The sequence below is a fragment of the Chrysoperla carnea genome, chromosome 3 (assembly GCF_905475395.1).
Source record: "Chrysoperla carnea chromosome 3, inChrCarn1.1, whole genome shotgun sequence".
Taxonomy (NCBI): domain Eukaryota; kingdom Metazoa; phylum Arthropoda; class Insecta; order Neuroptera; family Chrysopidae; genus Chrysoperla; species Chrysoperla carnea.
Genome location: NC_058339.1, coordinates 46,040,409 through 46,054,913, shown reverse-complemented (window position 1 = coordinate 46,054,913; position 14,505 = coordinate 46,040,409). Strand labels below are relative to the sequence as shown.

At 28.0% G+C, this 14,505-nt stretch overlaps 3 protein-coding genes across 4 annotated transcripts in view; all 3 read left to right on the top strand.

Annotated features, from left to right (window-relative positions):
- LOC123294725 (kinase D-interacting substrate of 220 kDa) overlaps nucleotides 1-2,001 on the top strand; it is a 39,290-nt gene extending 37,289 nt beyond the window's left edge. For both annotated transcript variants that reach the window (XM_044875849.1, XM_044875848.1), the window contains 2 exons: nucleotides 522-672; nucleotides 1,451-2,001. In XM_044875849.1, the coding sequence (XP_044731784.1) occupies nucleotides 522-672; nucleotides 1,451-1,935 (636 nt within the window). In that variant the 3' untranslated portion in view covers nucleotides 1,936-2,001. The remainder of the gene's footprint in view (nucleotides 1-521; nucleotides 673-1,450) is intronic.
- A 1,580-nt stretch (nucleotides 2,002-3,581) lies between these two features.
- LOC123294728 (dual specificity mitogen-activated protein kinase kinase 3) lies at nucleotides 3,582-7,641 on the top strand. Its single transcript, XM_044875851.1, has 4 exons — nucleotides 3,582-3,723; nucleotides 3,793-4,102; nucleotides 6,293-6,565; nucleotides 7,261-7,641. Exons 1-4 carry the CDS (start codon nucleotides 3,656-3,658, stop codon nucleotides 7,606-7,608), a joined length of 999 nt encoding a protein of 332 aa, XP_044731786.1. The 5' UTR covers nucleotides 3,582-3,655; the 3' UTR covers nucleotides 7,609-7,641.
- Nucleotides 7,642-12,146: 4,505 nt separating this feature from the next.
- LOC123294730 (tRNA (guanine-N(7)-)-methyltransferase) lies at nucleotides 12,147-14,505 on the top strand. The gene is made up of 6 exons (XM_044875856.1): nucleotides 12,147-12,176; nucleotides 12,258-12,346; nucleotides 12,401-12,501; nucleotides 12,663-12,847; nucleotides 13,631-13,846; nucleotides 14,201-14,505. Exons 2-6 carry the CDS (start codon nucleotides 12,273-12,275, stop codon nucleotides 14,318-14,320), a joined length of 696 nt encoding a protein of 231 aa, XP_044731791.1. The 5' UTR covers nucleotides 12,147-12,176; nucleotides 12,258-12,272; the 3' UTR covers nucleotides 14,321-14,505.

The following is a 14,505-nucleotide window of genomic DNA, read 5'->3' as shown; positions in this document are numbered from 1 at the left end:
TTAAAAGCATAATTATTTATGCTTGCATTAGTTTTGAGCTATACGGATAAGAGGATATTATAATTTTAATCAAATCGTAAAACAAATTAATATTACACCAAAGGAATCTATTGTAACAGTATACAGGTTTGCTCAAATGAAGAAAAAAAAACATAGGTACTTCAGGTCATTAAACAAACATTTTTTAATTCTAAGCACATATTTTTACATTTTCATTAAATATTAATAATTTTAAAGCATAAAAGTAGTATTCTATAAGTTTAAATAAAATAAGTAGTCTATATTTGCATATTCCTCAAACTAATATAAACAAACTCTTGTTTATTTATAAACAATATTGTCACTATACTTAATCAACTTTTGTATATTTATAAACAAGGTCTTGTTGTTTATTTATTGCCAAACTACGTCATGATTGCACATATCTGATTTAGAATATTATGTCATAAACTAGGTGCATCACAATGCATTTTAATGATTGTGATTTAAAAAAATCAACAACATAGAAAAATTTGATTTAGGTCTCACTAGAAGAGCAAATGATTTGTGGTGCTTTGCAAACGCTAAATGAAGAAGCGTGTGAGGATGTTCTTGAAAATGGTGGCGATACAATTAGTTCACATAGTTCGCAATATGAGGAGTCTCCTGTTGTACCCCCTGTCATCATAACAGGTGAGCAAGAAGAAATTTCTTTAGCGTCTCCACGTCCAAGTGAACATACGGTAATAATGATACCTGATCAACCAAATTCATTGAATAATAACGAATTTGATGGATTGGATGGAGGCATTCAGTTTACTGCTAGTCATGAACAAAATACAAAGCTTTAATAAAATTTATAGTTTTTTTTAATAGTCTTATGTTTATTATAATAAATAAAAGACAAATAATTTTAATAAAATGTTTTTAAAATTATTGTTTTTCATAGATTTATGATAGTTAATATTAAACAATTTATTAACTAATGTTTACTTACAAATTGATACTCTTAAATATATGATAAATAATTTCTTTAAAATCAATCCAAGCTAATATACTTACTTTTTAAATAAATGTAAATTTGTTTTTATTTAGATTTTTGTTTAGCTTGGCATGTTAAGTTTTTCGTTGTTAAAACTTTGTAAACAACTGATTACCTAAATGTATGTAAAAATGTGTTTCTTTTACAAACTAATTAAGCCAAAATCAATCTTCGAAGTGCCATATAAAACATTCAAATTTATTATAATTTGTAAATATTTTTATTATATTAATAAAGATTTTTTTAATATTCAAAGATTTTAATTAAAATATATAATATAAAAGTTGTCTTAATTTTTTTATATATGAATCCCTTGAACATTATTTATAAAACCTGATTACAAATATAAGTAATTGGATCTGAATTACCAAAAAGTACATTTAAATGTTGAGTAGTTCGAGAATTAATAGTTGCATCATTCAATTACAGATTCATCACCGGTAGTCGAAACGTCTATAAATCCAAAACCAGATAATTGCGATTATTATGAACAAAATGAAATTTCACATTATAATCGATTTCAAATTGGATCGGAATCTAATAATGTTATTATAAACCCGTCACAAAAATTAAAATCCGTTACATTAGCGTCTAGCTTAGAGAAATTAGTGACGATAAAAGACAATTTATTAAATAAAGCTAGTATGAAACATTTTGAAGAGTCATGTAATGATGAGGAAAATACTGATGAAAGTACTCCGTTAGTTATGAATATTGACGTGATTGGAAGTGGAATGGCAGATGATAGTTCAAATATTTCATCATACACACCAAGTCAAGATTTACCTGAATATCAAGTATTAACAGTTGGTCAAAGTCAATCATCGAGTAGTATTGAAATAAATCGACAAGAATTAAAGTTATCTAATGCAGTTGAAATTAATCTATGGGATGATCCTGAAACAACTGTTTAACTTATAAAATCGCTACATTTTCTTTGACTATTTTAATCAGTATTGACATTGTGTTTGTTCTTATATATTAGCAAAAATTTTAATAAAAATTATTTGACTGTTTTTTTATTTATTTATTTACCTTAGTAATCTCTTTTAATCAATAAAGTACTTATAAATAAAATAATATATCTATTTATTTATAATAAAAATAAATTGTTTTATAAAATATTGAACATAAAAAATAAAACGGTAGGTACTAACTCAAGAAAGGTATATATTAATGCGGCTAACATAAGAATTAGGTGTATAAGAATTATTAAAGATTATATAGCCCAGGATTTAAGCAAGAAGAAACATTGTTTATCGCATAAGCGTTTATGTATAGCATACAATCAGGAAAAATTACATGATTTAATCAAGCTTATATATAACAAATATCTCGAATCGTCGCCTGAAACTTGGCATATTGTCCATATGTCGGTCATATATAATTGCCATGTGGAAATTATATATGACCGACATCACCTGTCTTGACTGAGACAACGTATTTAAGACTCATTTCCAGAGTGAAATGCATTAATCCAAGTTATATGGTAAACTTTCCATTTCAATAAATTAAGAAATCAGATTTTGGTAAAACAAGGGTTTAAGTAAAAAAAAAATTTGAATAAGAGGGTGTTATAGGTTGATGTAATTATTTTTCTTTTTCTAATCAAAAAATATTTCGTTTAAACTTTAAATCTTTTTTTTTTACCATAATCTGATTTTTGAAATTATTAAGATGGGAAGTTTGTAACGAAACACTTGTGGGAAGTTTACGAGGATACACATTCGAAGTGTTTGTACCGGCACTTCATACTCCATATATGTTCATCCATTTTTTCTTTAAGAGACATGAGTTTATGGAGACCCCCCATATACGAGGTATGGCATCAGTGCTATCTTTCCACGAGGTACGATTCATTACAACTGGAATGGATCGTTAAGCCTGGGCTCCAAGTATGTTTTATCAATACTAGACACGTCCAACGTTTAAATATCTTCTCATTCTAAACTAATGCTATATCCGCAGATACAAAAGCGAGCACAAAATAAAAATGAAAATAGGCAAGTATCAAATGGGTATAACATCGCAAAATGAATAGATTGCAGAGAATATTTTACTGATATAGTCTCTGATAGATTGTATTCACTTTACTGTTCGGCACTAGCATATGTTCATTGTTGTTAGGTGTTCGCCTTCATGCCTGGCCGTAGCTTTAAGGCAATACTGTTAATATTATTATAATACTCATATGATTTTACAAGCTTTGAATAAAAAATGTCCAATTCTCTCAGTTAATTTGTAATGAAAACAAATGTTCTCGAAAATAAAAATTTTATATTTAAAAAATTTAGAAACATTATCAATTAATTTTGTTAAAAAAGCTAATATTTGTAAATAAATGCTATTTAGTTTTAATCCAAATGAAAAGTGATTTTAATTTTTTCTTATTAAAAATATTCGATTAAATGCTTTTAAAAGTTAAAAAAGTAGCTGATAGAGATAAATACTATAATTAAAAATTTGAGATATAGTAGTGCTTATAAGGTTTTTAAAATTCGCGCAAAACTTATATATATATATATGTATAGGGAATTTCACTTTCAACATAAGGTTATGTAAAATAATTTAGGATTTTTAATACTGTTTACAAAAGTAAACATTTGATTTCTGTGTAGAAGATCAGAATTCAGAATGTCTGCTAGGAAAAAACGTCCAAACTTAAAATTACAAGTTTCAGATGACTCTTCAACAACTACAATGTAAGAATTTCTTAATCTATTTACAATAAATTAAAACACTTCAACTAATATGCAACTAAAATATTTTAGAACCCCTCCAAGAAATTTAGATAAACGAACAACAATTACAATAGATGACAAGACATTTGTTGTGGAAGCCGATGATCTCGAAAAAATATGCGACTTGGGTAGAGGTGCCTATGGCATTGTTGAAAAAATGCGACATAAACCAAGTAACACAATAATGGCTGTTAAACGTATTGCAGCAACAGTAAACACTCAAGAACAAAAACGACTTTTAATGGACTTAGATATTTCTATGAGAAGTAGTGACTGCTTATATACAGTACAGTTTTATGGGGCATTATTTCGTGAGGGTGATGTGTGGATTTGTATGGAGGTAATGTACAGTATACAGTATGTTTCTTTTTAGTTGATCCATTGGAATTTGTATGTTGTCTTTTTTGCTAATTTTGAAATTAATTTCATCGTATCTTATGCAGAATATTTTTGTAAAATTACGTGCAAACATATTATAATAAAATATTAAAAGTCTAAAATTATTTTTTGTCAATGAAAATATATATTTTTATAAAAGCAACGACAAACCTATTGGTAGTTAATAATGTGTCCGGTGTGTGCTGGGTTGGGTTAATGTCGAAGTACCTACGACCGTAAATAATGCCCTTGCTCCATTAAGTAAATTAAGCTATAGTTGAGGCGACGACGCTAGAAACTCGCTTGTGCACAAATAGAGCCACACTAATAAATATAATTAGTTCTATAAGAGAGATAAATATGAGTATATCTGGAAGTATTCATTCTCACTCAGAAGACATAAGGCTTATTGCACTCGTAATTGTTAGAAAAACCCATTATTTTCTTGATGTGTATTTTAACCTCTTCTACCCATCGATATAGCAGATGATCTAACGTGTTTTCTCCGTAGTAGTTCATATTAAATTGCTAATATATAAACATTACGCATTGGCTTCAGAATCAGAAATAAAAAATAAAATTCGATGCAAAAAATAGTTTTAATTTATAATAGATCTTTTTCATGAAAAACAGAAATGCTTTTTGATAATTTTTTATGAAAATATAGGTCGAGTAGAGCCTGTAACTCGAAAATTACGCATTTTGAAGAATAAAAACACGATGAAATAAATTGTAAAAAATTCACAATATTTGAAATAATTTAAAACGATTTTTTTTGGCTACACCGCACACGTGATCTGTGATATTAATATATCATTCTTATCAAGCGTATTAATATATCATTATTATCAAGTTTAAATGACGTCAAACCTACCTTCGTGTAACATCGTGTGTTTCCGAATCGTTTTCGCCAATTTGAATTTTAATGATTTTCATTGTCTGTTTTCTCGGTCATATGGCTCCAAAAAAATCGGGGGAAAAAATTAGCCCATTTATCAAGACATTTACTTTCATTAAAAAAAAGAAAAAAAAATGTGAAAAAGGTCTATTCTGTGGTTGAATTTCGAATAACCTTGAACTGACTACCAAGGTTACGTTCAAAGAATCGAAACTGTTGCAAGCTTTGTAAAGAATTATACGCACTAAACTTGTCTGATCTTAAAGGTCATATATGTAAGCATATATAAATAAGAACTTAAAAAGATATCTTAGTAACATGACAGATTTTTGAGATTAATATCCATAGAGACTTTAGATATACTTATTAGGGGCTACCAGAAAACGGCTTACTTAATTCGTATTTAATATTTCCCTTATTCTGGATAATTGATAAATTGTCGCTCTTGCTGTAACATTATTCGCTCCGTGCGTGAGTTTCGTTTCCATGACAACGATACACTACTTTAATTATAGAATTGTATGGATGCATATATAATTGTATGGATTGCATTGAAAACTTACATTGAAAATTTAATATTATTGTCTCACAAATTTAAATAAATAATTATGATAATTTACATTTGAAAAATAATATTTGTACAATTTGATTTCTTATTTTCACAATTTTTAATGCATTAAGTTTAATTAATTAGTGTTTTTCAATCATTTTAATTTGACAGTTTCTATAACATTAACATGTAAAGAATTGCAAATTAGTCATAACAGCCTCCTTTATCACCAAAATTTTTCACTGGAAGCGCTGGCATCGATTTTATTATCCCTACCATGACTACGCACACAACGAATACTAATTTTAAAGGTTTGTTAAAATTAATCCGAGATAGATAATAACATTTTTATCAAATTTGCTTGAAAAATATGGATTTATGTATACCGATATACATATAGATCCATTCTTTACTCTTTAAAAATATGCTGTTCCAAGGGAATGTAAGAATTGCACATCAAGAATGGACTACGTTTTAATTCTTCCAGAAAGTCTTTAAAAATATTCTGTTCTAAGGGAATGTAACTGCAAATCAAGAATGGAATGCGTTTTAATTCCACAAAGTAGAAAATAATTAAAAATAATTTTTATTTCATCTTTGCGCCAAGATCAACATAAATTATTTCTGCAATAAATTTTGATTCTGTAAAAATGTACATACAAAAATATACCGGAACTATATATTATTAATTTTTGGTTTTTCAGGTGATGGATACTAGCCTAGATAAGTTTTACGCAAAAGTATATAAACATAATAAATCAATACCAGAAGATATTTTAGGAAAAATATCGTTAGCTATTGTTAGCGCTTTACATTATCTGCATACACGTCTGAAAGTTATACATCGTGATGTTAAACCCTCCAATATATTAATCAATAGAGAAGGTCAGGTGAAAATGTGTGATTTTGGTATATCTGGGTATTTAGTGGATTCTGTTGCAAAAACTATTGATGCTGGATGTAAACCTTATATGGCTGTAAGTGTTTAAACAAATTTTTTTGTATTTATTATTAACTTTTATCAAACGCTTAAAGATTTTTGTATTTATTCAATATAGTGTAAGAGTAACCAAAGAAGTTGCCATTTTATGTTAAAGACAAACTGATATTAGCAACTTCATCCACAAATTCTTACCCTGAAAATTTTATGAAATAAAAGTATTATCCCACTACCTAGATTGAAACAATGCTTCCTTTTATAATCATCTTTACAAATACCCTTATTTCGACATTCCAGCTATTTCTTTAAGCCCTTTGCTTTAATATTCTACCCTGTGTCGCCTCCAGTTAACAAATTGCAGACAATTTGCAACTCTGAAGCCTTTCTAAATTTGTAAATTTCCTACAATTTTTGTTACGTATTGTGTTGACAATGGCTCCCTTTTAAAATACCCCGTAAAAAAACAAGGTCTTTGACAAACAACCTTTGTCTTTGTTTCAGTACCTTTGAAATTATAAAAATCTTGAATAACATGCAGTAAAATTACATAAAATTTTTGTTGTCGGTTTTAAATAACAATACACTTGAACTGCCCCCTTAATATCACCATATCCACTATTTTAAAGTTTTGAACAAGACTGTAAGATTTCAGTTAATTATATTTGTAATACATAGTATAAATTTTTTCTCTTAGTAATTTTCACAATTTATGTTTGGTTTTTGAATTTTCAGCCAGAGAGAATCGATCCTACTGGTAATCCATCACAATATGATATTAGATCGGATGTTTGGTCATTAGGAATATCGATGTTAGAATTAGCAACAGGACGATTTCCATACACGACATGGGGCACACCATTTGAACAGCTGAAGCAAGTGGTGAAAGATGACCCACCTAGATTACCTAATGGAAAATTTTCACCAGAGTTTGAAAATTTTATAGAACAATGTTTACAAAAGAACTATGCCGACAGACCAAATTACGATCAATTACTTGCTCATCCTTTCTGTAAAGAACATGCTAATAAAAGTACGAATATCAGTCAATTTGTGTCTGAAATATTAGACCTTAATGATTAATTTTAATTACTATTAATACAATTTTTTTTTAAATCTATGTCAAGATAATTAATTTTATGGTAAAAAAAAAGATTATTCAAAGTATAGTACAATATATTATAAATTGTAGTTATTTTCCGAAAAGCTTCATATTGAAAGCATTCGTTAACTATTACTTGAATTTAATATTAAAATAAAAAAATTTTAATTTTTAAAATGGATTTTTTTATCTTTTAAAATTCGCCAGAGCTCATTTACTGCAATGCCCAGTTTTGTAGGCATGATTTTAAAAATCCGTTTTAATGAGTAACAAAAATAAGAACAAATAAATGCACATTGAAATTAATTACAAAGGTGATTACGTAATATTATTATTATTGATTTTATTAGTTTATAACAAATACAGTAGTTGATTTAGCCCGGAGCACAGGATTTAATTGAACGTTCGTTAAAAGTAATGTGAATTTTTAGAAATACATTGTTTCAAACTTGATTGTTAAATTGAATTTATATACAATGACGAACGTTTTGTAGATCAATTTAAACGATACAACTTAAAGGAGACTTTATGTGGGTGCTAAAAGCACTTCAATACTGTTAACAATAAATTTCTAAAACTCACGTTATAACGTTATTTACAGCAGTTTTTTAACGCTCATGTATCTCTGGTCGGAAATTAATCTTATTTTAAAAGAAATACTACCCACTGTAAAATATGTAGTATTTAATTTTGAGAACATCCTTTAAAATTTTTTATGGGAAGGTAAAAATATACTGGAACTATGGAATGTAATTCGCTTGTCAACTTTGTACTTTTGTACAAAAAAAAAATTGTACTTTTGCTTTTCCCTCTTATAATAGAACATAGGACAGAAAGGGTGCTTTGTAAAATGATTAATACGTTCTTGAAATTTTGTGAGTAGCTTCCTTTTGGCGAGTCTATCAAACTTCTCTCTACGACTTTTTTCGAAAGCGCTGCGTTCTCAAATGAGCACGATGACTTCATATTTAAGCTATCGCTCCTAAAAAACGCAGCAAAGAATTTGTCGGACACTATGGTCACTTGATAATATTAATAATTATCAAAAAATAAAACATGTTATTCGACAAAAATACTGCACCGATGAGCTTGTTCACGATCTCGAACATGCTGTACTTCTAAAGTATTTTTGCCTTTCGTAGTTCATTTTTGCTGAATTGTTAAATAATTATTAATGTTATCAAATGGCTATAGTGTCCGACAAATTCCTGCGTTTTTTCATGACCGATAGCGTAAATATGACGTCATTTATCGAAATTAATAGTTTTCATTACAAATATATTATGTATAATAAAATAGGGTATTTGTATGTCCCCTAAATTGTTTATATTTTATTAATATATAATAAATAATGAGTTGTAAAAACAGCATTAAAATCGATTGCTAAAGAACAGTTAAAACTCTTTTAAGTTATTTTCCCATTTCCTTTCCTGAGGGTATACTATTAAGGTCTTTTAAACCTTAAAAAATTTTATTTTTCTTATACAGTCCTCAAGTAAATATCCGTTTTTATGCTGTTTATGTCCAAATAAATATGTGCCTTTTTATGCCATGTATATATGAAATATACATAGTATATTAAGTTTCGTCCCAAGTTTGTAACGCTTAAAAATATTGATGCTACGAACAAAATTTTGGTATAGGTGTTCATAGAATCACCTAATTAATTCATTTCCGGTTGTCCGTCCGTCCGTCTGTGGTCACGATAACTCAAAAACGAAAAAAGCTATCGATCTGAAATTTTTACAGCGTACTCAGGACGTAAAAGTCAGGTCAAGTTCGTAAATGAGCATCATAGGTCAATTGGATCTTGGGTCCGTAGGAACCATCTTGTAAACCGTTAGAGATAGAACAAAAGTTTAAATGTAAAAAATGTTGCTTATAAAAAAATAAAAAACTTTTGTTTGAAACATTTTTTGTAAACATCACTGTTTACCCACGAGGGCGTTAATTAGGTGCAAATTTTATAGTATGTATTAATATAGGAATATCAAAGTGAATATCTTTTGTTATTTACGTGACGTCAAAAAAACAAACGATTGCGCATCAACACTTGCGCATTATATGAGAATATCAGTTAAATATGTCAGATATGTATGTATGTGAAATGTGAGTTATCAACACTGCCTATACATGGTATTTCAACAATTAACTCAGTCAATTGTTTGTTTTCACTTGTTTTGTTTAAATTAATTTTAACGACTGCTATGATTCAGATATAAAAACATTTTATTATGACATTCAAAGGCAAGGTGAATTCAAATGAATTTTAATGACGTATAAGGGGGTTTTTGGGGTCGCTGATCTCGTATTTTCAGTCAAAATGTTTAAATTTTATCTCCCCTCTTTAAGCTCACATAAGTAGTCTCCGGAAATACTATTTTTCTGAAAATTAAACTTTTTTAAGGCATGTCAGTCGCTGATCTCGAATTTATGATTGATTCAATTTCCCCCTCTCTCCTCTCTTAGCTTACATAAGTAGATTACCGAAATAAAAAATACCTTTTTTTTGAAAATTTCACTCTTTTTAAGGCACGTAAGGGAGTTAGCAAAAAAATGGTCTATTTCATTTTGATATTCTTTCAGATCCCCGAAAGGGAGGGGGAGGTGCATAAAAGAAGTTTATTAATAAAAATATCTTAAATTTCGGGGAACTTTAGCATAACAGCTTTTAAAAGTTATCTGATTTACTTTACGATATAAACCCCCTTTACTCCAACGGCGCGGGAGTTAAAACTAAAAAGTTCCACTTTAAATCATAGCCTTTTTTAGGATAATTTTCTGAAGTCAATGCAAAAAATCGCAAGTCAATATACCCAGCAAACATCGAAGCAAAAAGGTTCGTTTACTATACTATATATTGGAGAATTAAGAGATATAATGATGAAATTAAAAAGTGACATTTGCATTAATTGTGTAGTTACTGCCTTTTTGAAAAAGCAATAATAAATATATACTGATTGATATACAACAATATAGAGTTAAAGAAAATTACATTAAAAAAAAAAAAAAAATTATTGGTAAAATTAATCTATTTATGTGCCATATTTAATAAAGAACAAAAAAAAAATTTAGGCTGTTTTAAGAAATATTTGAATACAATTTAAATTATACTAAAATAGTAACATATTTCCTAAAATTCAAATTAATTAATAACTACAATTAATATTTGTTGCTTTAATTAACCATATTCGAATTAAAATTTGTTAGATTTGTTGAAGTTATTCCTTAGAATTTGTTTAAACATTTGTATTTGTATAATAAATTTTAACTTTTTGTTTGAATATATTTATTGCTTTTTTTTGTTTTTATTTTTTACTGGCTTGGTTTCTAATCCAACACTGGTCCGAATATTTTTCAAATTTTCTAAATGTTTTGTTTTGAAATAAATATATTTTGATTCATACAGTTTTTCCAGGTGTTTAGTCTTGTAATATAGTTTTCCAACGATAAGTTTCATATCTCCCAATATTATCTCAAAATAATAAAAAAAACTTTTAACAAAAAGAAAATCGACATCAAAAGAAAAACTTTTCTAAAACAAATTAATATGCACTAAAAAGTAAAAAAATAACGACAATATAATGTAGTTAAAATTATTGTTATTTTTGGAGTCGGTGTCAGCCAAGCTAAGGTAGCAAAATGTTCTGTCAGAGTTGTTTCCTTGGTTGACACCGACTCCAAAAATAACAATAATTTTAACTACATTATATTATCGTTATTTTTTTACTTTTTAGTGCAAATTAATTTGTTTTAGAAAAGTTTTTCTTTTGAAGTCGGTTTTCTTTTTGTTAAAAGTTTTTTTTTATTTTGTGATTTTTAGTGAATCTGAAGTACACTAACTAATTTGTCATTAAAAAAGAATTATCGAAATCGGTTGGCGTGATATTGAGTTATTCGTCCTCTTGTCGTGCATACTTAAGGAGGATCCCTCACCAGTAATAGAAAAAAATAAATTAGTAGAAAATGATCCAAATTTTTAGTATGTTGTAGTTAACGATACATATTATTAAATCAAAAGAAAATTTGGGTATCTTATCGATTAATTAAGAGAGTAATTAATTAATTAAAATTACACTAAATAACATAGCATGATATGAGGATGAATGTTATTTAATGTATTTTTAATTAATTAATTACTCTCTTAATTGATCGATAAGATACCCAAATTTTTTTTGATTTAATTATATATATCGTTAACTACAATATACTAAAAATTTGGATCATTTTCTACTAATTTATTTTTTTCTATTACTGGTGAGGGATCCTCCCTAATACAAATTTAAGACTTTTATTGTTTTCCCATGAATGCCGTTGTCAGAACTAGACCAAAATGAAATGGGACCACACGGGAAGCACCAGCTTTCAAACAGATTAAGTCATCAAATCATCAAAATCGCTTTGCCGAGTCGAAAGTTCTGAGGTAACATAAAAAAAAAAAAAAAATACTGTCGAATTGATAACCTCCTCCTTTTTTGTTTGAAGTCGGTTAAAAAGTTCTAAAATGAAAAATTAATTTTTTGTTATTTTACGTTATTTATTTATTGAGGTTAGAAACAGTCAAATGTTTTCATGAAGGCTCACATGTAAATTGGTTAACCTCAATTATAATAAAAACAATTGTTTTTAGGAAAAATTGAGAAAAATGTCTTTACCTCAAAAGAAATTTTATCGCCAACGGGCGCATTCAAATCCGATAGCTGATCATTGTTTCGATTAGTGAGTCTTGTAGTTCTATTAATGCGTTTTTTAAACTTAATAGTTATTCGTTAGTCCTAGATCCCCAAAACACATGGATTGGACCCAGTTATATCCAGATACGAATAAAAAAGTTGAATTTGCTGACGTTGGTTGTGGGTATGGTGGGCTGTTAGGTAAATATAAATTATTTTCGAAATACTGTCCAAGAAAATAGGCTTTTTAGAAATTTAATTTTGAGTCTTGATATGAGTTGGATTCTTAGTCCACTTTATTCATGGGAAACAAGAATCCTAAATGATCACAAATGTTTTACAACAAAGTTTAATATTTTCAGTTACTTTATCGCCCATGTTTCCGGATAACTTAATATTAGGAATGGAAATACGTGTGAAGGTGTCAGACTATGTTATGGACAGAATTGCCGCTTTAAGAAAATCGAATCCAGGAAGTTATAACAATATAGCGTGTTTACGAACAAACGCTATGAAATATTTACCAAATTACTTTTCTAAAGGCCAGGTATGTACCTAAATTTGTATATGACAAAAACCTATGCATAAATCTATACTAATATTAAGTATCTGAATGTGTGTTTGTTTTTCTTTGAGTTTATTTTTAATTTTATACTTTAGGGTAAATTCTTATTGTAATTTAAATATAATTAAGTTATATAAGCGTGAATGTTTATGTTTGAAATAATTGAATACATTCGTTTTTTTGTAACAGACTTTGAATAAACCGATCGTAAGCCCTTGGGATTATTAGTGGGTTAGTTAATTACTTAATGGATACTGTGTCTTTTTGACGAATAAAAGGGGTTTATTAAGTATGCTTCTAACTCACACACTTGTGCTTTCTTTGCTGAGCTCTTTTCTCCTTTCTTCGAGCGCTGTATACTTCTTCATTTACTACTCGATGCTTCAACGACCTCTCCTTGAAGTATGTCCAATTCAAAAGTATCATTTTCTTTGTTTGAGAAGGCTTTTGTCGTACGACTGCCTATCTGCATTTCAAATGGTCAACTGATGATAATTATCCGTATCATTGTCAGACATCTAATTGCAAAGATCTGAAGTTGGAATGTTAGTTTGTTAGGGCAGATTTGAAATTTTTGTGGTTCGAGCTTGGAAGATTGTCGAATAGTTTTATATAAAATACTTAACAGGATAAAACTCTGGGATAATTAACATATTTATATTATCCATTTTCTTAAAATATAGTATATAAATTATAAAAATTAAACAATTTTGAAAAATGTATAGTTAAAAATAATCGGGATAATAATTATTAAGTTATTTTTAGTTAAAAAAAATGTTCTTCTTATATCCAGACCCACATTTTAAGAAGGCTAAACATAAATGGAGAATAATCAATGAAAATTTATTAGCCGAGTATGCATATGTATTAGCTGAAGGTGGTATGGTTTATACTATTACAGATGTTAAAGATTTACATGAATGGATGGTAAAACACTTTGTTCAGCACCCATTATTCGAACAAATTTCAAATGAAGATTTAGTATGTACATTCAAATTTTATTTATTTTTATTGTCATTTTATGCAAAAGTAACTGTATGATAAAATACTAGTTAATAAGTATTTTCTTCATGATTTAAAATTTAATTTATCTATATATTGCTCCGATGATGTAACGCATTAAGAATACAGAACTAGTACTCCTTATTTTTAATATATATTACCGGTATGATGGCGAGAAATATGTATAAATATAAAAAATTATAATATCTACCTCACAGTATCAGTAATTATAATCGTGCAGTAGGCACCGAAGGATTGATTCACTCTATCGCTAATACCGCCTCATTAACACAGAGGGCAAAGGTCTAAATGAATTTTTTTTTTATTGTTTAGAAAGAAGATCTTATTGTAGATAAACTGTATGAAAGTTCTGAAGAAGGGCAAAAAGTAACAAGAAACAATGGTGATAAATATTTAGCTGTATTTAAACGAATACCTGATACATTTCAATAATTACAATTTAAAATAATCAAGTCCAAAAGTGGAGGAGTACACCGCCGTTTGTGATAATAAAGATGATCTACGATTTTGTTTCAATGATAGTTCTTCTATAATTAATACAAATATTTAATAAATTGTTTTTTTTTTATTATATATATACGCTTATTCAAGATAATAAAAGATACCTGGATTTGTAA